The sequence below is a fragment of the Bombus impatiens genome, unplaced genomic scaffold, assembly GCF_000188095.3.
Source record: "Bombus impatiens unplaced genomic scaffold, BIMP_2.2 scf_0647, whole genome shotgun sequence".
NCBI lineage: Eukaryota > Metazoa > Arthropoda > Insecta > Hymenoptera > Apidae > Bombus > Bombus impatiens.
The window spans coordinates 734,721-757,842 of NT_177066.1; the positions used below are offsets into that span (position 1 = coordinate 734,721).

At 34.2% G+C, this 23,122-nt stretch overlaps 4 protein-coding genes across 10 annotated transcripts in view; 2 read left to right on the forward strand and 2 right to left on the reverse strand.

Annotated features, from left to right (window-relative positions):
• Positions 1-13,580, forward strand: part of LOC100745466 (E3 ubiquitin-protein ligase CBL-B) — a 17,201-nt gene extending 3,621 nt beyond the window's left edge. The window contains exons 2-8 of one of the 2 annotated variants that reach the window (XM_003492129.4): positions 6,646-6,792; positions 6,859-7,131; positions 7,208-7,427; positions 7,514-7,678; positions 10,386-10,662; positions 10,782-11,375; positions 11,627-13,580. In XM_003492129.4, the coding sequence (XP_003492177.1) occupies positions 6,646-6,792; positions 6,859-7,131; positions 7,208-7,427; positions 7,514-7,678; positions 10,386-10,662; positions 10,782-11,371 (1,672 nt within the window). In that variant the 3' untranslated portion in view covers positions 11,372-11,375; positions 11,627-13,580. The remainder of the gene's footprint in view (positions 1-6,645; positions 6,793-6,858; positions 7,132-7,207; positions 7,428-7,513; positions 7,679-10,385; positions 10,663-10,781; positions 11,376-11,626) is intronic. The other variant, XM_012389576.3, reaches the window with a different exon arrangement.
• LOC100745584 (probable phospholipid hydroperoxide glutathione peroxidase) lies at positions 3,862-6,458 on the reverse strand. Of its 2 annotated transcripts, XM_012389583.3 has the most exons (6): positions 6,307-6,423; positions 5,700-5,812; positions 4,747-4,849; positions 4,570-4,679; positions 4,414-4,505; positions 3,862-4,331 (listed from the first exon to the last, which is right to left on the reverse strand). In XM_012389583.3, exons 2-6 carry the CDS (start codon positions 5,755-5,757, stop codon positions 4,116-4,118), a joined length of 579 nt encoding a protein of 192 aa, XP_012245006.1. In that variant the 5' UTR covers positions 5,758-5,812; positions 6,307-6,423; the 3' UTR covers positions 3,862-4,115. The 2 variants fall into 2 exon arrangements, with proteins under 2 accessions (XP_012245006.1, XP_003492178.1); XM_003492130.4 differs by lacking the exon at positions 5,700-5,812 and having other exon boundaries at positions 6,307-6,458.
• On the reverse strand, positions 13,185-16,798 carry LOC100750047 (peroxisome assembly factor 2). The gene is made up of 8 exons (XM_012389573.3): positions 16,657-16,798; positions 15,947-16,415; positions 15,417-15,869; positions 15,113-15,339; positions 14,652-15,054; positions 14,278-14,577; positions 13,597-14,216; positions 13,185-13,483 (listed from the first exon to the last, which is right to left on the reverse strand). Exons 2-7 carry the CDS (start codon positions 16,371-16,373, stop codon positions 13,624-13,626), a joined length of 2,403 nt encoding a protein of 800 aa, XP_012244996.1. The 5' UTR covers positions 16,374-16,415; positions 16,657-16,798; the 3' UTR covers positions 13,185-13,483; positions 13,597-13,623.
• LOC100745706 (serine/threonine-protein kinase pakA) lies at positions 16,648-23,109 on the forward strand. 5 transcript variants are annotated; one of them, XM_033322600.1, is made up of 15 exons: positions 16,648-16,751; positions 17,393-17,571; positions 17,705-17,909; positions 17,986-18,182; positions 18,253-18,487; positions 18,551-18,707; positions 18,792-19,023; positions 19,095-19,902; positions 19,983-20,728; positions 20,806-20,981; positions 21,063-21,485; positions 21,574-21,749; positions 21,820-22,067; positions 22,143-22,406; positions 22,489-22,663. In XM_033322600.1, the coding sequence occupies exons 2-15, from the start codon at positions 17,432-17,434 to the stop codon at positions 22,661-22,663; spliced, it is 4,182 nt and encodes a 1,393-aa protein (XP_033178491.1). In that variant the 5' UTR covers positions 16,648-16,751; positions 17,393-17,431. The 5 variants fall into 5 exon arrangements, with proteins under 5 accessions (XP_033178491.1, XP_012244993.1, XP_012244994.1 ...); XM_012389570.3 differs by lacking the exon at positions 16,648-16,751 and adding an exon at positions 16,910-17,052; XM_012389571.3 differs by lacking the exon at positions 16,648-16,751 and adding an exon at positions 16,924-17,065.
• The last annotated feature ends 13 nt before the right edge of the window (positions 23,110-23,122 follow it).

The window sequence follows — 23,122 nt, forward strand, 5'->3', positions numbered from 1 at the left end:
TTTTTTTTTTTTTTTTTTTTTTCTGTAATTCCAAACTCGTGTTTTCCTTTATCGGCGCATCGATTCGTAACACGCTAATGTATTCGGACGAAATGAAATCCACGTTTCGCGTGCGAACGTATCCTCGACTTGTTAATGGATGTTTTTAATGACGAGTATACCGGAAACGGTGGCAAGGGATGAGCTTTTATCGAAAAGAAGACCGAAGTCATCTATCCGTGACACAGAGAGAGGAGATGGGAGGATAGTAGTGGATTCGTTGCACCGTTCTGTAATCTATAGTCGCGAAGGATTGTACTTTGTGCTGGCTCGAGCTGGGGGGCAGAATCTTCTCTCTTCTGCTCTTTCACTACGATGTATACTTATAACGATACATCCGGATGTGGGTTGGGAAAGCCATATGAGAAAAAAGTGGTGAGGCAGAATGGAATTCAACGAGGTTGAACATTCCGGTTTCTTCGTCTCCTACGATTATTTCATTAACGTATCTCCGGTTCCCTTTTCCCCTCTGGTGAAAATAATTGAACGCCAGAGTCTCTGTCCTCTTCGGGGACAAAGTGGCCAATATTCACAGCGACTTTCGTGCGTTATATTTTATACGGCGTAGCGGTGTATCAAACGTTTAGATAGAGTCAGAAGAAAGAGCGTGAATCATCGACTTACGGCATCCGTTCTAAAACTAAAGGTAGAAAGAGAGGAACGCGTTAATTCGACCGATGCGACGTCGAAGCGATCGATATATTTGGAATTCCGTTGGAAAGAATCCCGATGTTTGCACGCCTCTGTTTATTCTTGAGATATCGGGTATCAGGTGCACAGCGGATCTGATGTCTTGAAAAGAGGGCGTCGACGCGGATGCAATATGTCGCGTTTGCGAGCCTCGTTCGACTTTACAGTACGATGCAGTGTTCTCTCGCCCTCGAAGGTCTCTTGTTCGAGAGAAAAGACCTCGATCGAATGGAACAAAAGAAAATATCATTGCAACCATATTGCGTTTCCAAGCAATGAAAAACGCTTCTTTTATGACCGATATACAAATATCTTTGCGGGGGTAGCTTTACGACTCGACCTTCCTTTTTAACTTTCGCACAGAATAAGGCAATGTAAACTTTGAAGAATTACGCGATATAACTCGCTAAACAAATACATTTTCTGTTCCGAAGCGTGCAACGCGTAGAACGTAGTAAAATCCCGAACACAGGAGATGAAATAAAATCGAAGAAAGAAGAGAACGAGAGTGAAGAAGGTGAGCAGATAGGAATCGTCGTAATCCGGTAGACGAAGAAACGCGCTAGCTTCGTTCGAGGAGACCCACGAATGACCAAGTATTGAAAATAGGTTGGGCAGGCAAACTGTTGAAAATCATTAGCGACGTTTAACGGCGTGGGTGGGAAAATGGAGGTGTGTGAAAGGCAAGACATGCTCGTCCCGGAGGATACTTATTGTTAGCGGAGGATACTATATTAATTCCGGTCGGCAGGGGTTGGAACCGCATTGATAGAGTAGGACCGATGCGTATCAGCTATCCGTGTCTGAAGAGTTACGAGCAAAGAGGTCTGTACCCTCCTCCCCTTTCGTAGTCGGCCAGTTAAGCTCGCATCCGGACGTGAGCCGAAGCGGAAGGAAGGGGACGTGACGTCGCGATTAAAGCGAATTAAGCGGAGCGAACTGTACGAATCGGTGTGGCCGCGTCCACGAACCGGGATCCTACTCTTTACTTACGTTTATCAGAACAGCCAAGTGTTTGCTTCCTTTCGTTTATTCGGTAAATCGTATCTCTTATCGGCGAGAGGACTGGAGTTTGGCGTCGTTCGTATCTACGAGCAGATAATTGTTTCGAACGAAAGAGTCTCCCGATGAGGTAGAAAGGTGTGGAATAATTGCAGAGCTTAACCGTGGGATGCTATATACACGATATGCTTGCAGGCAGTAAAGTACCGCGTTTCCTAGTTGTTCTTAGCTGTTTCTTTCGTTTTTCAAATATAATTTGGAGATTTAAAGCGCCTACCGATTACGCAATGATGCATTTACACGTTAAAGGCAAGCATGTGTTTGAAAGTTAATTACATATCGGTCGGATATAAAAGAACGCGTGGACACACGACGCGTAGTAGTTCTGTGTGCGCCTTTAAAACCATCCTTGGCTTAGTAGAGCAATGACTGTGATACCCGATATAATACCGATAATACGATTAACACAGGCATCCATCGTCAAGGGAATCAGCCGACGGATTCACACGAGCGTGCAAAACCTTTGAAATAAGCGAACCATCCTTGAAACGCGCTATGTACTCCGATCGTTCCACTGACATTTTCCATGGGTATATTTTTGCTGTCTATTGCGTAATCACATTTAGCCATCGATGGTTAGAAACTTTACCTCGTGAATGCGAAAGGTGTAATTAGAAGCAGGCAAATTTCAAGTTCGGGTCGTGTTGCCCTTTTGCGCTACGTCCATCGTTAAAGCAAATGGAACAACGAGAAAGTAAAATTCTGGAACAAAATTCCGTATCAATTTGAGAATTTGAGAATTGTTGGATTTTAAGGTTCAATACAATTATCTGTCGATCATTTCGGGATTTTCTTTTGTCCGCTAAGATATATAAATTTCGAAAGAGCTGCGTGATAACGATGGCTCGTGGATTCTTACCATCGCATCGTTCTCAGTCATCTAATCATTAATATATTACCGCACGATATTTTTAGTACCTGCCTTAACAAAATCTCTATAACAGCGCAGAATCGATCGCGAGTTAAAATTGTTAAAAGGAGCCGTGCTATTACCCTGATGTTATAAAATATGAAAGATTAGTAAAATTATTTGACGTTAGATTTGACGATTAAATTTGGAGCGGTAGTTGCACAGAAATCGAAAACATCATACGGATGGAAAGATAGGTACGTTGGAAAAGCAGCGATCTATGAATGGAGGTGAGGTTTGGATCGGTCGGCAAGCAAGGACGACTAATTGTAGCGGTAGTATCTCTCAGCTTCGTTTTGTACGTTGGCCACGCATCGCCGATGTATACATACGCGTGTGCAATACAGATATATCACGGAACATTCAATTCCGAGATAGTACTCCTGCAATAGAGGACGTGACCCAGTTTAATGATGACGTAAAGCGGCTCAGGATTGAAATTCAGGAAGGACACGAAACTCCGTGAATCGTAGTTCTTTCTTCTTTTGCTCCTTCTATTTCTTTTTCATCCTCTTATTCGAACACGCCAGGTGTCTATTTTCGTAATATGAATTTTAAATGCGTTACGAGAAAAAGGGAAAAGGGGGGGGGGGACATTATAGGTAGAGAAGTATTTCACGGACCGAGTTGAGTATTCGCCTTGACCCGCTGGGGACATGATGGCCTGTAATTATGTCATCGTGTTACTCGAATCTGCCTGGGATACATTGACCTATTTTTCCAAGCACAGGACGTTGAATCAGTTTCCCTGGGCAGGCTGTTGCGTATCAGGCAAAATCGCGTGACATCGAATCAAGCCTGACTATGTTTGATTTTCACTATGTTAAGAAAGATGGAGAGAAGAGGGTTGCAGATTGATGGCTAAATAAAAGACACTAATGACGCTAAAAATAGACAAGGTCAGGAATTTCGTGACGTAGCGCAAAAGTGCGCGGGACAGACATTTGCCACCATAAAAAGAGGCAAAGTAAAACGCGCCGAGAAAAGCTTGTAACAAAGCATTGTTTTTGATAAAATGTGCGACTAAAATGTAAAATCATTTAAACGAAACAATGCTATAAATGTAGTGAAATGAAAAATTTTAATAAATGAACGTTGTAACAAGTACATATATTATACATGTATAAAGTATATTATCTTCTTGTGCTGAAAACGCGATCTTTTGATGATATAACATTTATTTCTTCGTTGATATAATATCAATACTTACAACACTTGTTTACAAATAGAAGATGTGCAATATTCGATAACTAAATAAGAAACTTCATTGAATAAAAAAACTATTTATCTAAAAGCTTATAATGGATAAGAATAATTCACAGTCCATATATCGTTCTTAACGATATCGATTGATTGCAAATAGTGCTACTAATAAAAATCATTGCATATATATTAAATAATAGTAGAAAAATGCTTAGAAGTATTTTTCGAAATTGTTTTTCAAACTGTTGGGATCCACGTTCGGACCATGACGTTCAACCACTTTGCCTTCTTTGTTCACGATGAATTTTGTGAAGTTCCATTTTATGAAATCACCCAAAATTCCTCCTTGTTCTTTCTTTAGATATTTCCATAAAGGATGCGCCTTGTCTCCATTGACGTCAATCTTTTCGAATATATCGAATTTAACCTGAAGCAAAATATAATAGTGTACTTAATAAAAATCAAAATGGTAGAATGTTCATCGGATTAAGAGATTCGCATTCCTATACCTTTTGTCGATCGGCAAAACTGCATATTTCTTCGGTACCTCCTGGTTCCTGTCCATTAAATTGGTTACAGGGAAACGCCAAGATTCGTAAACCTAAAAGCACGATCTTTCAACAATCGTTTCGGAAAATAAAACGGATATAATTTGTATATCTTACCTTTAGAGTCAGCATACTCATCGTACAGTTCATTCAGTTGTTTGTAATTTGTGGCTGTAAGGCCGCACTTTGATGCTACGTTTACGATTAAACAAACGTGACCTTTGTAACTGTAAGTAGGTAAAAAATATATTCGCACGTCCCTGAACATGGATGAACACATAATATATTACTTACTTGGATAGAGGAACTTCTTCACCTTTTATGGATTTAGCAGTGAAATCGTAAATCGATTTCGCTTCTTTGTAATTATCGTTCCCACTCATAGTTGCTGCTATAACTGAAATAATTTCGATCGATGTTTAAAATATCTCAATGTATGTATTAAAAAAATCTAATACGAATTCTAAAAATGTAATTTACATAACAAGTGAATTATTCAGGATATTAAAAGCACATACCAAACATGGGGAAGTAAAATACTTTTTAATAATATTAGTAAATTGGATATTACTACTACTGAGCTTTGTCACTGTTATTATTATCGAGAGAAATGTCAAAAAACACACCACGAAATAAAAATTATATATTGTACTTTTCATCCTTTTCATCTTTTTAACATTTAAATATAAGAGGTATATCTTTTATTATAAAGCTTTTCATTCTAAATGATGTTTACGCCATATAACGATAATTCGTGATTTTGAGATATGCGTAGATTGTATTGCCATCAACATGAGACAATATCGATCACGTATGCAACAAGGTTACATTTAGCATGATAGTTGAATATGTTATTTAGCGGGGTATTTATAACAATCTTATTTTCATTGTTACAATATTCTTGTGTGATATTATTGCATATCTGTGTAACACTGTATTGTGATACTGCGAGCATTCAGTAAAGATGATATGTGAGACGTACGTCGTTTCACTTACGCTGCGTCACGACTTTCCGGATATGTTGAAATTTGAATATTCAATGAAATAAATATTTGAAGAGATAGATTCTTTGAAAGCACACCTAGAAGTTAATGACTAGATTTTGGTGTTTATATCAAAAATGATATTTTTTCCAAAATAATATTGTCGTAATGGTGTTTTTTTTATATAAATAAGCTTTTTCATTTCTTGCAACAGGGAAACAACAGGTTTAGGGAAACAGTTGATATCAAACTTGTAGTACGTGCCTGAAAAATTTCTGACTTGAACAAAGCCCACCGGCAGTAGTAGTTTTAAAATATTCATTCTTCGTTGTACAATATATGGGTGAGGAAGTCAATAAAGACGCACAACTATGTTCCTGAAATTTTTCAGTACAAACACTACATCTTATATTATGAAAAGTTTTATATAAGCACTATTTGTATTTATTTTGTAACTTAACAAAACGTAAAATCATCATTCTATTTATTGTATTATAATCAACTGATTATTTGGATTACATGTGATAAGCTATATGGTACTTCAACCGAGTAAACTTGTGCTGTTTGTACGAATTATGTAATATTTTTCATAATCGCAGTAAAAGTTAATCATATTTGAAATAATGTATTAAATAGAATAAAGTAAAACGATGAAGTGAATATTTTTTGACAATGTTTACGGCAAGCTTAAATCGATTGCCATCTGTCGTTCACTGGATAAACCTCAATGAATTGCATGAGTTGTGATATTTTGCGCCTAATCATTCTGTTTTAATTTTGGATTTTCTTGTGCGATGTAATGGAGGTGTTTATGAAATGATTATGAAACTTGAGAATATAACGTTTGTAAGGGAAACTAAATGAACCTTACCAGCAATATGTAGTCAAATGTCGCAAAGAGAAAACTAGGGATAGAACTGCACTCCAAGAGCTCTGTCTTTACACTGGCGTATCATTTATGAACTTACAGCTTTTATTGGCTCCCATACAGGCGCAATATGCACCTGTATGCGAACCGGTTACTCAATATTTTGTAACAAGGAAAAATGACATCAAATTCATTTTTATTAATTATAATGATCTAGATTACAATAACTGTGTATGCTGTAAATAATGTAATATCAGTTAGTTGTTAGGTTAGGACCGTATTATTGGAGTGGTATTGTTTGTACATATATTACTAAAAAGTCACTTTTATATATGTTTTCAGTACGCTGGTTCCATGGAAAGTTTTCAAAGACAAGTTAAACGAAGTTCATCCAATAAGTTCTGGATTACAAGCCATGGCATTAAAGTCGACGATAGATCTCACGTGCAATGATTATATCTCAAACTTTGAATTCGATGTATTTACGAGGTAAGTTTGTAAACATAGAAAGCGATTTGTCTTATATAATTATAATAAATTTACTTATTATTATAGGTTATTTCAACCATGGTCTACACTTCTTCGTAACTGGAAAATTCTGGCTGTGACACATCCTGGATACGTAGCTTTTCTTACTTATGACGAAGTGAAAGCACGTTTACAAAAGTATTGTAGTACTAGACCTGGAAGTTATGTATTCAGACTAAGTTGCACGAGGTTAGGACAGTGGGCTATTGGTTATGTTACATCGGATGGCGATATCCTCCAAACAATACCTCACAATAAAAGTCTTTGTCAAGCACTGCTAGATGGATATAGGGAAGGATTGTAAGCACACTATTTCTTTACTTATAAAAAATTACTAGTTTAAAATTTCTAATTAAACTTAATAATTTGTTTTTAGCTACTTATACCCTGATGGCCGTAATATAAATCCAGATTTAACATGGGCAGTTCAACCCACTCCTGAAGAACACATAAAAGTCACAGCAGAACAGTACGAATTATATTGCGAAATGGGTAGTACATTCCAATTATGTAAAATTTGTGCAGAGAATGACAAAGATGTGAGGATAGAACCTTGCGGACATCTTCTTTGTACTCCATGTCTCACAGCTTGGCAGGTATTAATATTTTACTTAATCTATATATTTTCGAATTGTTTGCAAGAAAATACCGTAAGAATAAAAACAAGTAAATACTTTTGTAGGATTCTGAGGGACAAGGTTGTCCATTTTGTCGAGCTGAAATTAAAGGGACTGAACAAATAGTAATCGATCCGTTCGATCCACGAAGAACACATCGACCGGGAACACAATCAGCATCTGCTAGTAATGCGTCGACTCCCACACGGGATCTTGACCCGGACACCGAGGTATCCGACTAGGAGTAGCACCTACCCTCATTACATTAAGTGTGCTCTATGTATAACAACTTCTAGCAACACACCCCATTTTTAAAGAATGCTTCATGCAATTCATGTGAGATCTCGAGTTTGTACGATTGTCATGTCATGTCATTTATAGAATTATCATCAAACGTGATACCTTTTATGAGGTATGCAAGTTTAAATATAATGACGAACTTACTAAAGTTAATATTTCGGAAAGTAAATAATGTAAAAAGGGACCAACTTTTTTGTCTCTATATAAGCTTCGTTGGAATTGTATTTTCTATTTTTCTTTTCATTTTTCTTTTTCTTTTTTTTTTTTCTTTGCATTATTTGTATATAGAATGATTCACAGAATAATTCTGAGAAAGCCTAAGTTTACAAACGATTAATATGAATGTTTTTTACAGTTCACGTGTTTATTTAAACTAACATGTGTTTTTAAATTACTTGTTTGTATGTGTCACAATTTACAAAAAATCTTCCGGTTTATGGAGACCCTAAGGTAGGTTGCTTTTTTGCATTACAAAATCGAGGGCTTATTGTACGAGTCACCGTTCTTGTTTCATTACTACAACTGCGTTTGCACTCAGTCACACTCTTCGTACCGTTTAACATACACATCACTATGTTGTACTTGCTGTGCAACGATTTAGTTAAAATAATGGAACGTACATTTTACTTACGACAAACAGATAATATTTAGAGATAACATTGTAGTCGATGCCCATATCAACTTTACGATAATAATTACATATGGATCACATTTGTACAATAGAGTAAAGGTTTTTGCTCGCGACTAATCAAGAAACCAATCATATTTTAAATGCATGTGCCAATGTATAGCTGGCAGCGTCTTCTTTGTGGTGTATGCATACAAGACTTGAAGTTAGAATGCTTCATCTCTACATATGATTGCATTATTTATTAAATAAGAGATTTGTAACGTCAATATTTTTTCAACAGAGTATTAACCCGTTCATAAACTTGCGTTATGTCCGCACAATTAGGAAATCTTTCGCTGTAACTGAAATCCGTTTAACGAGACCTTGATTCGACACTCCTCGCTTCGTGTTTTGTTTGATATAAATTTAAATTCTTTTTATTAATTGGTTTTTTATTAATGTGTATATCGAATTATGTTCACGAATATAAGGAATGACATGGTAAAAGTATAGAACAAAAGGAAATAGTGATTTTTGTAGTACTAAGAAATAAGAGGCAGATATATAAAACAGAGTGATCTTCCAACGGAAATGACGTTGCTTACATCGAGCAATAGGAATGCTACGTAACCCATGGATGAACAGTCGTTCATTCGTTGTATTTTATTAGAATTAATTATGTACCTGTTGGCGATAGAAACAATGTAATAACATGCGACATCTTTATCAGGGAAAAGATGTTATTATTTTTCTTTACTTTAAAATATTTATTATTTATTCTATTCACGCATAAAATGAACTTTAAGGAGTTATACCAGTGATTGTATGGTAGCACTTCATGCCGAAGTTTGATGCTGTGGTATATACGTTATCATCTTCCCTTTCCTTTTTTTCAATACCTTACTGCTGTAGATCCTGTATGCATTGATGCATGCAAGAGCAATTAAAAAGTCGAATTCACCATAAAAATAAAATTTATATTTTTTTAAGGTATAAATTGGCAGTTAGTAATCTAAAAAAGGGGAGTAATAATTTCTTAAGCGTAGTATCACGTATCCCTATATCTACGAATCTATAGATAGTAAACAAAGTCTACGACATGTTGCACTAAAAACTTAAAATTAAAGATAGATTTTTTTACTGCGTTCACGTGTATCCATTAGCGTAATTTGTACAATGACTAGTGCTGCTAATTGATCAGTCATTTAGATCCATTCATGCTGTGCATATCCAGCAATGAAAGAGGTCTAAAATAAATAATTCATAAACATTACAAATTGTAGCGTACATTTCTTCCTATTCATTGTAAGATATTAGGGATCTGAGAAATATGTTCTTTGTTTTCTTTTCGTTTTTTCTTTTTCTATCTTCTTTTCTTTTTTTTTTAATAAAATTGTATTATCATTACATCGTGTTACTTTTGCATATTGTATACATGCATCCCTTTTGCTGGATTCTAATTTCCACGCCTATTGAATCAGTGTTCCAGCAACAGGGAACTACTGAAAATGAACCAAGGTGTTACATCGTTATATCGTTCGCATGATCGTTTATCTTTATTTCATAATGTTATCTACTGGGTCCATTGCTCTGCCCGCTGCATGATCGAAAACTAATCGATAATGTACATAGCCGAAGGAAATTTATTTTGACTCATTGAACGCAGGTAAGTGAATAAATGCATTATGACCTTCTGCTTTATCGCTTTGTAATTATGCTCGTTCTTAATTGTGATGTTCTTTCTCATACAGGTTTTTTTGCTACATTCTTTTTCTTTATATTAATTTAAACGATTCTTGTTTACTCAATATAGTTTTAAAAAGATTTATTCGATTATAGAATTTTATTAATCATTAACAAATTTATCATTACTTAAAATCAGAATCGAATAAAATATATTTTCTACGCAATTATGCGTCTTCTTGCGTTAAATAATAGCAAACGTTATCAGACTAAAACAATCTTATTTCTGTTGGCCTATGTCATAGATATTAATGCATGTTTTTCGTTTATTTTTAATGTTTTAGGAAATCATGGATTTGTGTAATGGTCACTGTGGATTGATGTGTTACGATTCGGATGAAGAAGAAGATTCCAGTCCAACAAACTCGCCAGTTTCGACACGAAGAATTGTGCCAAGCCCGCCGCTACCTCCTCGACGACCCTCTCCATCCCCCACGCCAAATAATCATTTGAGGAATGGTCGTCTGTTAACTGTTCCAAAAGAGAATGCTCCACCACCACCTTCATCGACAGCTCAAACGACATTCAATTCTAATACTGACAATCAGCAAAATAATAACAGTAAGCAATAAAAAGTAAAACAATTTAGAGAAACAGAATTTGTTGCGATGTTAATTATTCCTTTCTATTCTGTCTAATTAAGTTGCTTTATAACATCGATGTTTGTTTTATTTTACCAGTAAACTCCGAAACAGGGTACGATATGCTACATCGTGCCTCTTCACCGTCTCCAATGCCACCTTCTGCACCATTTACAGTAGTCAGAAGTCACGTTCGTCGATCACAAGGAAATCATTTGTCCACAACGCAACAGCAACCACCGCCGACTTTACCTGAGAAATCTAGTCGTATCAGTGGCGGATCTTCGGCGATGACCAGCCAAATTACGTCTAGCAATAATGTGCCACCGGTTCCACCACCATTGTCGGTGCCACGACCTCCAAAAGCAACCAGCAAAGAGCACAACAGACAGGATCACCATTACGAGAACACGATCGTGATACCCGGTACGAGACAACACGTCGTGAGGAACATTAATCTGGAAGCGAATACAGCTCGATTGTCCGCCCTGATGAGAGGTAAGGACAATCCCACCGGTTCTTCTAAGCCAGAATCCGCGGCATACGAGAACGTGAACGTCGAACACATTTCCAAGCTGACGGCTCTCGGATTCGCACAAGACGCCGTGATTAGAGCTCTCGGTATTACTAGGAACAATCTTGAAATGGCTTGTGACATACTACACGAATTTGCCACGAAATCGTCTTGACCAGGTATGCATAAAGTGCAAACCTAAAAAAAAAGCAGCAACAGATTATCGTGTTATTCACATTTTAATGGACACTACCTCATAATTCTATTGAACGATAGTGTTTTCCTTGAAAAGAAAAAAAAAAAAAAAAAAAAAAAGTCAATACATGATAGACTAATAAATTTGATACGGTAGAAAAAAGTAGTAATCGCATTTCTTCTTTTACAAAGACCAGATTTAGTCACAGTCTCTTCCTTATTTTGTATGTTTCAGGATTAAATACAGAAGAATCGTAACTGGCTCTACTTGCCGCACTTTTAATGTACATTATAAGTAGAAACGTGTAAAACTTGCTGTCGCTGATTACTGGAAAAAATCGTTTTTTCCCCCCCACAAGCTCAGATATCTGGATATTCGAGCAATACACGCACCAAGAGCCGACAAAGATTTCCTGCCTAGTTAATCGGCAATATCTTCGATCGTTTTTGCACGCACCATATGTCGAAACAATCTTCGTAGAAGATATTCTGAAATACCAGTGTATTTCTTTTCCTTACACATATTCACATATATACACGATCAATACAAATAGAAGAAGACTGCTTAAAACTGCGAGAAGACGCGACAAATGTTACAAATGTAAGTAAGAGTTTTGAACTTTACAAGAATAGTTCGCGGCCGCTGAGTACAAAGTCTTTCGTTTCCCGCGATCGATGCAAGCGAAAATTGCTACCACATGTTTCCCTACGTAGTTCTCCAATAACTACATTTTTCAATCTAAATACTTAAGACAAGGATTTATATATACATTTTTAAAAAGAGCATCTGCATGCAATTACACGATTGTACAGTGGCCAAATTTATTAATAAGCTAATTTAAACGATTCTCCCTTTTTTATCCACATATGTATTTGTCGTTGCTTGTTCCTTGAGAAAAGGAATATTCAGATCAAATTTTTACAAAATATTTGAAATAATACCTCATATACATATAATATATAAATCGAGTTTAACTACGCGCAAGTTATATTCGTTCCAATCCGATGCAAAATACCCTTGAATATTTTTCATGTGCTCCATAGAATTGATATTAACTGTATGAAATGTTTCGTCGATCGCATGTAGTGATTAGCGTTATTTATCAAATGTGATACTTATGTTTTAATAATTTTCGACTGCACTGAATAGACCCATCGATGCATGAGAGGTGAAAATTGTTAATCGATATTTAATTATATTTAGAAAGAAAAGTGTGAAGAGAAAGAACCGAATACTAGGATCATGCGATTTGCTTTTGAAACTATTTTTAATAGTTTTGATTTGAGTAATCTACGAAAGTTCAAAAATAAAAATACTCGTAATTGTAAAGCCTCTCCCTATAAGATAATTGAACTTACGGTTAACGACGATTCTTTGAAATTCTGTGACTTTTCTTTGTCGTATCAAGTCATATCTTAACAATTGTAAAGAAAGACTTAATTCTTTCCGTGTAATAATTAAATATTGTCGTCGTGAACGATGAAGAAAACGAAGCACACTTCAATGTCGTGGACAAATTACATTGGAATCGATCCTACCTCGCGATCATACCAAAGGAATGTCGTTATTCTGTAATCGAATGAAGTACGTTGTTAAATGCCGCCTGTAAAACAGGAACAATTCGTTATATTAGACTGTATATTTTGGAGAAGGCAATTAAAATGTTTAAAAAAATTGGACAAGAATCACAGTATTGCGCTTGCAAAATGCAAGAATGTGAATAGCGTTGTTTCATAAATAAAATAACGGTCATTTAAATGGATACGATTTGTCCTACAAACTTACACAATGATTATATTTAACAAAAATAGATGTTTATTTACATACTTTATTAACAAGTGTAGTAAAATAATCATTCAATTCCATTTGCGAAAAGAATTATTAGCCTCTGTTACAAAATTTCGTAGTCCGATATAGGTACTCGATGAATTCAGCTACTCTATTTTTCTACATTGTATACTATTTTGAGATTGGTATGTACTGTAACGTGTTACAATCATTTTGAAGACCGTTCTCTCGAAAAAAATCAATCGGTACTACTACGTCCTCTATCGCGCACTAGCATGTAAGATGAACCGTTTGGTGCAATACCTAGAATAGAAGGTAGATATCTTTCTTGATTGAATTATTCGTTGTAAAAATTATTTTACATATTTCTCCAAATAAAAATAACATGTCGTTTATAAGACTGGAAGATGTTTTACCTGATGCTTAAAAGACAATTGGGTACATCACGATACAGAAGATAATTCTATCTGCATTTTTTCGTATCTTTCTGCTTCTTCCTTGCTAACCGATGGAATCAATTCGTGTGCGGCTTTTAAAAAGTCTTCCAATTCTACGCTAACATATTCGTCCAATTTAATATCGTTAGAGTTATCGTGATAATTACTTAAAACTCTTCGCGCAGCGTTCAGCCATGCATTTGAACAGATAGAATACAAATCTGCACCAGTTGTGTGTTCAGGTAATTGATATATTAACTTTTCTAATTCTTCTCCATTTTCATGGAATTTGAATTTACGAGTCAGTGCCTTTAACACATTAAATTGTGAATCACGATCGGAATGAATCCCTACATATAATAATTTATCGAATCGACCAGGTCTAAGAAGGGCTGGGTCAATCAGATCCGGCCTGTTTGTGGCTCCTATAATGAATATACTACTGGAACAGTCAAGACCATCCATTTCAGCGAGTAATTGGGATACCACACGATCCATTACACCTCCGCTATCTCCACTTCGTCCACGATTGGGTGCTAACGAGTCCAATTCGTCGAAGAATATTATACAAGGTGCTGCTGCTCTTGCCCGCTCGAACACTACGATGTTACATTTTTTATTTTTCAGATATATGTTTAATACGTATTTTCATTACTTTACCTTGCCTAACATTTTTCTCGCTTTGACCGACATACATATTCAACACTTCAGGACCTTTAATTGATAAGAAGTGAAGCTGATACTCTGTCGCTACAGCTTTAGCAAGAAGCGTCTTTCCGGTTCCTGGTGGTCCATACAAGAGAAGACCAGATTGTCCGAATCCTAAAGTGTTCATCAAAGGTAACTGAATTCGCCGCATGATTTCATGTTTCAGCTTCATTAAACCACCTATGTCTTCCCAATAAACTTTTGGTACACGCGGTGCACCTTTACAATCTGTATATATCGATTGCATGTATTCTGTAAATGAAATTGAACGAATTAAAGCTGATATATTGTAAACAATAATTATTTTTACAGCATTAAAAGTGTACCATAAGCTTTATCAAAATCTTCTTGTAAAAGTGTTAATGGTTTCAAATTCTTAGTACTATCTTTGCAGTGAAATTTTACGGCATTGAGTATTAATGTCGATAAGTCTGAATATCGAAAGTCAGAACACATCCCAGAAATTTTTGATAAATTGACCTGATGATTGAGATTTCGTTTCATGAGTAACCACGAAATTAAATTCGTTCTTTCATTCTGATCTAGATGTTTCACGTGAATCGTTTCGATAAAAATTCTGTTTAGTTCAGCCGGTATATCAGACTCATTTGTAGTAGCTACTATAATAACTGGATATCTTAAATATTTATTATATAATGAATTTATTTCGTTGGAAAAGGTTGATATCACTCTTTCATCCTTTTGACCTTCAGAATTTCTTCCAAATACCTACAAGTACTATCTTAGAATATTTGCAAATAAATTAACAAAAATATCTTCAAAGTACCTCTATATTATTTAAGCACAGGATACATGGTACAGATTGTTCAGCATTACGCAGTACAATACGTAATTTAGCCTCTGTCTTTGCTGATGTTAAAGCTTGAACTTCAGCAAAATCTGTATTAAGAAAGTTTAAACCTATTTTTTCAGCCAATATTTGGACTAATTTACGTTTATTTAAACCCTGTGCACCCTTAATAAGAAATATTGGCTTTATTGATAATTGTATATCTGTTTAAGAAATAAAGCATTTAATATCTAATTTATATTACTTAGATGCAATTAGATATTTAAACATTAATCTTTACCATGATTAATAAATGGCAAAATGCAACGCTCTAATTGTTCCAGAGGTGCTGCTAAACTTGATGGATACGAGTTTACATACTTCTCTTTGGTTTGATTGTAAATAAAATGTTTTTGAGGTAGATAACTATGTATATCCGGTTCCTGAATGAGTGTGGTTTCTCCATATAAAATATAAGAAATTTCACTATCTGTAAAATCTCTATTATCATTGATGATAGAATTGACTTTAAAATATATTACAGACAGTAAAGGATTGGTATGCAAATACATTTGGTCCAATATATATTCCTTTATATTAATGCTAAATAAATCATTTTTTCTTAAAAATCTAGGTTCAGAGAAATAATTTTCTAATAAAGTACTTATTAAATTATCTGTGCTTTCATATTGATTAGAAATCATAGAAATTTTGGCTTCTCTAGCAAAGTTAATAGTGTCATCTTTTGCTGGCACTGAAAAAGATTGGAAAAATTGATTTTTTATCAAATTCTCATAATTACTTGTCCATTAAAATATATTTTGTACTTACATAAAAAACATTTATCAATAGTGCAATGCAATGCATTTTCTATATTATATTTCATAGTATTTGATGTAAATATTTCAATTTCATCAGTGTTATTTAAGGGTACAACTAAAACTTTGTATTTTTTTATAGATACTGTAGAACATATATAAAACCAAGTTGGTGTAGTAATTCTAACATATTTTATGTTTGCCAATAAACAAGAATTACAGTCTATATAATAATTCTTTTCATTATAAAATTGTTTTATTAAATTCTTCAGAATAAAGTCAGACAAAATAATCCAGTTATATTTTGTATCAATTAATGTTTTTAATCGAAAAAGCGCGTACTGTACAAATGTATAAAAGAGTACATAATTATAGTTGTATTTCATTAATAATTTTGTTAATTCTCGTAAAAAATGTATATAAGAGTATAAAGAATTCATATTGCATTTGTTTTGATTAAAATTGAAAGTTAGAGCCGCATGCTGAAAAGTAAAAAGAAATCGATTTCTATGCAATGAAATGAGAGTCAAAGTTATTTAATAATAGCATTCGCAGCATGAAGATATAGTAAATTTTATACTATCTCTTATATATAATACGTAAGTATGTGTATTTTAAATGATATGTCTTGATAAATAAAAATTTTTAATGAAACTTCCAAATGATTTGAAATGAATTTTCATAATAATCATAAAAAGGAAAAAGATAAGATCACTGGCGTACCAATTTTGGACCAATCTGCCAAGTTACTATAGAAACAGTGACGAAGTGGAAGTTCGAAGATCATGCGAAGTCCCTCTGCAACAGCTGTCCTATTGGTAATTTTCAACAGAGATTTGCGTGAAAACTATATTAAGCACGATAAATCTCTGGCTGCATCAGTTCTCAATTATTTCGCATAGTAGATCCAATTAAAATTCGTGATTAGTGGGACGGTAACTCTTGCATCATTTAAAGCACAGCGTAGCAGAAGACAGTGAAAAACCGTTGTTGGCCGTAGCCGTTAAATGAAAAACTAACCTAACCTAGACTGATAGCGTCCTTATTGGAGTTATCAAGACTAGATTTATTCAAATTTGAAGGTCCGCCGCGATTCGAAGAATATTATGCAAAGTTTTAGTACGTGTGAAAGGTTAAGTGTTTCCTAAAAAGACGTTGCTTACGCTTTGCCCTACTATTTCATAGCTTGAATGACTGTTTGCATTATGTTTAACTGAATACATTTTATGGATTAAGTACTTACGGACTTAAAATCTATTCGATTTCCTACATTCTCACACTTTATAACAATATATAATCACTAATATGTTGCATTGTGACACACTGAATAATGAGTCATTTAAAATTTAACATGTATTTCTATTGTTCCAATTTTTGAATACAGTTTGAAATACCTTTAATACAGACATTTAAAAAATAATCTATCAACTTTTTATTATTTCAATCTTTTTATTTTTAGAATATAAGGTGATTTAATTAAGAAATTATAGAATTAAGAATGGATCCTGCTACGGTTATTGCGCTTTGTAAAGAAAATATTCAACCATTACGTTATGGACGAAATGCTGCACAGTTAGGAACTGCATTAAGGGCACAAGAGGATGCAGATGTTCAACAATTACTCTTACAAGAAAAACAGTGAGTTTAACAGTTAACAATTCCTTTTATTGAATTATGATTAAATTAATAGTTTTCAAAGTAAAGTTTTTCTATAATTTATCATGATTATCTCATTATATCCTAAAATAGTAATTTCATGTTATATTTTTAGGATGTATGAAGATGCAATAAAAAATTATGAAGGAGATGATCCTTTAGAAAGTTGGTATGAATATATACTTTGGGTAGAACAAAGTTACCCAAAAAGTGGACATGAGTCACATATTGGGAAACTTTTGCAACAATGTTTAGCTATATTTGAAAAAGAGACCAAATATCACCAAGATCGTAGATATATACGTCTTTGGATTAATTATGTAAGATATTTAAAACATATTTTGTGTTAAAGAAATGTCTCTCTTGTTATTTTATAAAATAAGCATTTGGTTGCAGATAAGTATGCAAAAAAATCCATTAGAATTGTATCAACTTTTACATAACAATGGAATTGGGACTATGGTTGCAGATATGTACAGGGCATGGGCTTTTGAATTAGAACAGATAGAAGATTACAAACGTGCCGATGAAGTTTATTTAATGGGTTTATCTGCCTTAGCAGAACCACAAGACGAATTAGATTATGCGCACAAGTATTAATCACAAAACATACAAATACTAACAAAATTATTAACACAATAACATGCACTTCATCCATTGTAGAAACTTCCAACTCGCAGTTGCGCGTAAAACATTAGGACGTACGGATGATCGTAATGAAGTATCATTGCTTGAACAACGTCAGGCTTTTAGTTCTTTAAAAGCAATAAAAGCTGGGAAAAGAATTGGTAGTATACGTACTGGACATCGAGTACGCGAACACTTTCCTGGTACAGTTCCACAAATTCCATCGACGATGCATCACACTCGGCCAAATTCCAGGATACAAGTATATCAGGTATAAAAGTATTAAGATATTCAAAATACGGTAGTATAGAAATACATCGAGATGTTTCTATAGGATGATATGCCAGCTGAAATGAAAAATTCAAGTATATTAGATCATGTACCAGTAGAAGATACAATACATAAAGAAAATACAATTAAACCTGGCCCATGGAATGGTGGAGGTAGACGATATCCGTTAATGACACCTAGTACAAAGTTAGCTTTCAAAGGTGCAATTTTATTTACAACAAAATAATATTACTAATGCGTAAGATCGCTTTTTTTTATGCATTTTATTGTTACTTAAATCTTAGTTCACGAGGATCAACCAGATGATTTTGATGCAAACAATCTAAGATTATTTCCAAACCATACATATTTTTTTGATGGTAGCAAATACCCAGAGCATTTAACTGTGCCTGTATTTGTGCCAGATCCTCCAAATCCAAATATTATATTAAGGCCACATTATCCCAAAGAATTAGTTTATGCTAATAATATGGATCAAAGTATGGAGGAAGTAAGAGCCCAGTTGTATTTACAAAGGTAATTTATTTTTGTTAATAATTATTTAGATGATAAAATTATTTTGAATAATTGTGATCAATATTTTATAGAGCACAAACTTTAGATAAAAAGCATGATGTGTCAGATCATCAAGTGCAGCATAAAAGTTTTGAATCTGAACATCAGAGACACAATGTATCTTTACAAGAATTGCAAATACAGAGGCAAGAATTTGAACAACAAGAGTTAACAGAGAGACAAAGGAAAGTAGAACAACAACTTAGGGAAGCCGAACAACTTGAGTTGGATAGACAGAGACTTCAAGCTGAACAACAAGAACTCCAAAGACAGCAGTATGAAGCTGAAACTCAAGCATTAGAAACTCAAAGGCGTAAGGCAGAGCAACGTGAATTAGAACGATTAGAAGCAGAAAGAATTGAAGCCGAAAGGATCGAAGCAGAAAGACTCGAAGCTCAGAGAATGGAAGCAGAATTGAATTCGCAACAAAAATTACAGTCTAGTTTTATGCATCAACATCATACATCATCATTAAACACTGAGCCTGAAGAACATTTACTCGGACAAAGCCTTACCGTTAATACGAAAGAAGCAATGTCAGTCGTACAAGACATGTGGCGCTCTCCGGATACAGTACCTACAACGCCTAATTTTCGTACTCCTATGACACCTAGAATTTCAGATGCCAAGACCAAATTATCTTTTGATATACATATGGATAGTTCAATGACGCAGCATGCAATGTCAAACAGCAAACATCATTCGGGATATAACATACAACCTTATAATGATCAAGAAAATCACCAGAATTATTCTGCTCATCAAAGTTATTCTAATCAAGAACATCAAAACTCTTATAGTAATCCCGGATTACATAATACATACCAATATCAAATGCAGGTATAATATAAGTTATATATAAAGAAAGATTTTTATATGTAGGAAATTATTATACTAATTCTTAAAATAATTAATTACAGCAACAAGTACATGAGCAACAAGTACAACAACCTCATTCCCGACTGCATCATTCACAGCATCATCAACAATTAATTCAAGCACATCAACAAGCTCACGTGATTTCTCATCACCATACTCTTCCCCATGTCTCGCACTTGCAGTCTCATAGTCAGATTCAACATCATCAATCTCATCCTCAACAACATCAACCATCACATAATCAACATCTTCACCATCAGCCACACCAAGCACATCAACACATACAACATATTCAACAAGTTTATGGCACCATAATGCCCAATGACATTGCTTATCAGCAGTATCCTTCACAGCTAGAATCTACCTTAATACAACAAAATGTAGAGCCTCAAAAGCAGCTTCATTATCCCCCATATAACGAATTAGACATTGAAACTAGCAAACCATACAGGATGCCACCCGAATTACCGTATATAAAGTCTCCAGGAATGAATCGCAGAGATATTAAATATCTTGAAAGTGCCGAAGATAAAGAAAATGCTATCGTCGTTGATTATAATGGACCACTAGAAGAAAATATGACGCCAAAAGCACCAGATGAAAATAACGTATATATTGACGAAAGTCTTGGTATTAGTCCATTGACGGGAAATAATGATACTTGTTACACAGAAGCATTTAATACACAATTAACAAGTTCTACACCTATGACTAATCAATTTAGGCAGTCTTACAAAGTAGCAGAAGGAACTTCACAATATCCAAATCAGTGTGCTGCACCTCTACCGTATGCAACTTTTTAATTACATAATTAATTAGTACAACAACATTCCAATTTATATTTATTTCATATCTCATTTACAGCTCTTCAGAGGCACCAAATGCAGAAACTGAAGACAAGTTGAGTGTCATACTAGAATCTACTAGAGAATATATTTCAAGCAGTTCTGGCAGCAGTACCCATACAAGAAATACTGTATTGGGCTTTACATTAACAAAAGAAGATCTGGTTCCTATAAAAGAACAAAGTATTACTAGAGGTATTTTAATCAAATATATTAACATTTTTTTATTTATTGTAACATTCTTTGTATATGACGGAAGATCTTTTATCTAACAAGGTGGAGAAGATGAAATAAAAGATGTTACTCTTTCTGCAAACCAACCTTACGAACAAAAATTACAAACCCAAATTCAAGCTGTGCACGCTCAAAGTCCGCGTACGGTACAACGTAACGTGGATCAAATTACTTCTGAAATTAAGAAGAATTGTGATCTACGAAAATCAATTAATTTTAAACTTAACGAAATAGAACAAAAAGAGAAAGTTGATACAATGGAATGTGAAGAGCACCACGAACCAATGGAAGAAGCTGAGGAAGAAACTTTCCAATTACCTTCGGGGAATATAAATCCTTTCGATAGAAATTTGATAACTGGTCTTTTAAAAAAAATAAAATTTCCTCAGCCATATCATGCAGAGGGATATGTGAGATTAAATATTAACTTAAATAAGCTTGTGCCTTCTAGTATGATTACGCTTGGTCAGTGTATTTCGATGTAAAAACATCAGATAGAAACATTTTTTCGTTGTTTCGATACTTCTTACCTTTACTTGTTTCACGTATTTAGGTACTGAAGCGTACGATTTGGGAAAGTGCCTTGGAAAGGGAACGTACGGTACAGTATTCAAAGCAGTGAATTTGCAAACAGGTCAAATAGTTGCCCTGAAAACTCAAAAACCTGCTTGGGTTTGGGAGTTTTATATCACTAGGGAAATAAAAAATCGTCTTACTAACCCACATATGGTAAAATATTTATTTATAGTATTCATAAATAACGACTTTAATAAATAATAAATAATAATTCTTTTTCTAGTTACGTGGATTTATGGATGTCTCGATGGCATACGTCGCGAATAATAGTAGTGTATTAGTTTCAGAATATTCCAGATTTGGAACATTATTAGCAGTAACAAATCAAATAAAAATTACCACGGGAAAACCATTGTTAGAACATTTGGCTATATTTTTCACGATTGAAATATTGCAAATTGTGGAATATTTACACAAATGTCAAATAATCCACGGAGACATTAAACCAGACAATTTTCTCTTAATGCGTTTGTATGTATATTTACATGATATATTTATATTTTATGAAACAAATCTACCGTGTTACATTTATAAATATAATTTTAGACCGACGGAAGATGTAAGGCCGACGATACAGTTAATAGATTTTGGATGTAGTATAGATATGAGTCTATTACCAGAAAAAACGACATTTACTCAGGTCATAAAAACAGAAGATTTTACGTGTATCGAAATGCAAACTGGAAAACCATGGACGTATCAGACTGATCTGTATTGTTTAGCAGCGACAAGCCATTGCTTACTATTTGGTAATTATATGAGAGTTTCGAATATTGGTGGTCGTTGGTTTATCACATCGAAAATACCAAGGTATTTATATTTAAACAAAAGTATTTTTTAGTTATAAAGTTGTAAAGGGTATGATACATTAAAGATTTACTTAAAAATACAGGTATGCTAAAAAAGCTGCTTGGGAGCAATTCTTTACAGAACTGTTAAATATTGAATCGTGCGATAAAATGCCCGATTTATCAAAATTGCGCAATATGATGGAGGAAACATTAGCACAGATGGCAGATGCCCAACAGAAATTTAGAAATTTTGTCAATATCTTAAACAAACGATAACAGTTACTGAATATACTATATCAAATGTTGTGTCCCAATGTGTGCACATATTTAGAAAAGAACCAACATTTATTAAGAAAAATTAATGTTACTATGCTATTTATTATCAAAGTTAATAATATGGTGATATATGTAATACACAGTTAATAATACATGAAATGCACTTTATGGCCTGCTTCGTGGAGGCTTTAATGAACTGTATTGCTTGCACATAATCAATTATATTAAAAATACGAAATATTTCATTCGACGAAAGAGAAAAAGAACTCTTCAATCTGATATTACAGACATTTTATGCTCCATAAGTTATAAAAATGTCTTTCAAGATACCTCGTGACATAGTACCTGGATGTTAGCATCTGTCACGTAAGTTATGTAAAGGCAGATTTGTATAATAAAGTTGAGTAAAAATAAAACTTTGAGAAAAACGAATATGTAAAAAAAAATAAATATTTATAA

Coding starts and splice junctions, on each gene's coding strand:
- LOC100745706 (XM_033322600.1), top strand. CDS start 17,432: ATGGATCCTGCTACGGTTATTGCGCTTTGTAAAGAAAATATTCAACCA. Junction 20,982..21,062: donor AGAACAAAGTATTACTAGAG/GTATTTTAATCA, acceptor TTATCTAACAAG/GTGGAGAAGATGAAATAAAA. Junction 21,486..21,573: donor TTCTAGTATGATTACGCTTG/GTCAGTGTATTT, acceptor TCACGTATTTAG/GTACTGAAGCGTACGATTTG.
- LOC100745584 (XM_012389583.3), bottom strand. CDS start 5,757: ATGAATATTTTAAAACTACTACTGCCGGTGGGCTTTGTTCAAGTCAGA. Junction 4,850..5,699: donor TCAAGTCAGAAATTTTTCAG/GCACGTACTACA, acceptor AAATTATTTCAG/TTATAGCAGCAACTATGAGT. Junction 4,506..4,569: donor TGAGTATGCTGACTCTAAAG/GTAAGATATACA, acceptor TCGTGCTTTTAG/GTTTACGAATCTTGGCGTTT.
- LOC100750047 (XM_012389573.3), bottom strand. CDS start 16,373: ATGAATTCTTTATACTCTTATATACATTTTTTACGAGAATTAACAAAA. Junction 15,340..15,416: donor TTTGCCATTTATTAATCATG/GTAAAGATTAAT, acceptor TTTCTTAAACAG/ATATACAATTATCAATAAAG. Junction 14,578..14,651: donor AGATTTTGATAAAGCTTATG/GTACACTTTTAA, acceptor TTTCATTTACAG/AATACATGCAATCGATATAT.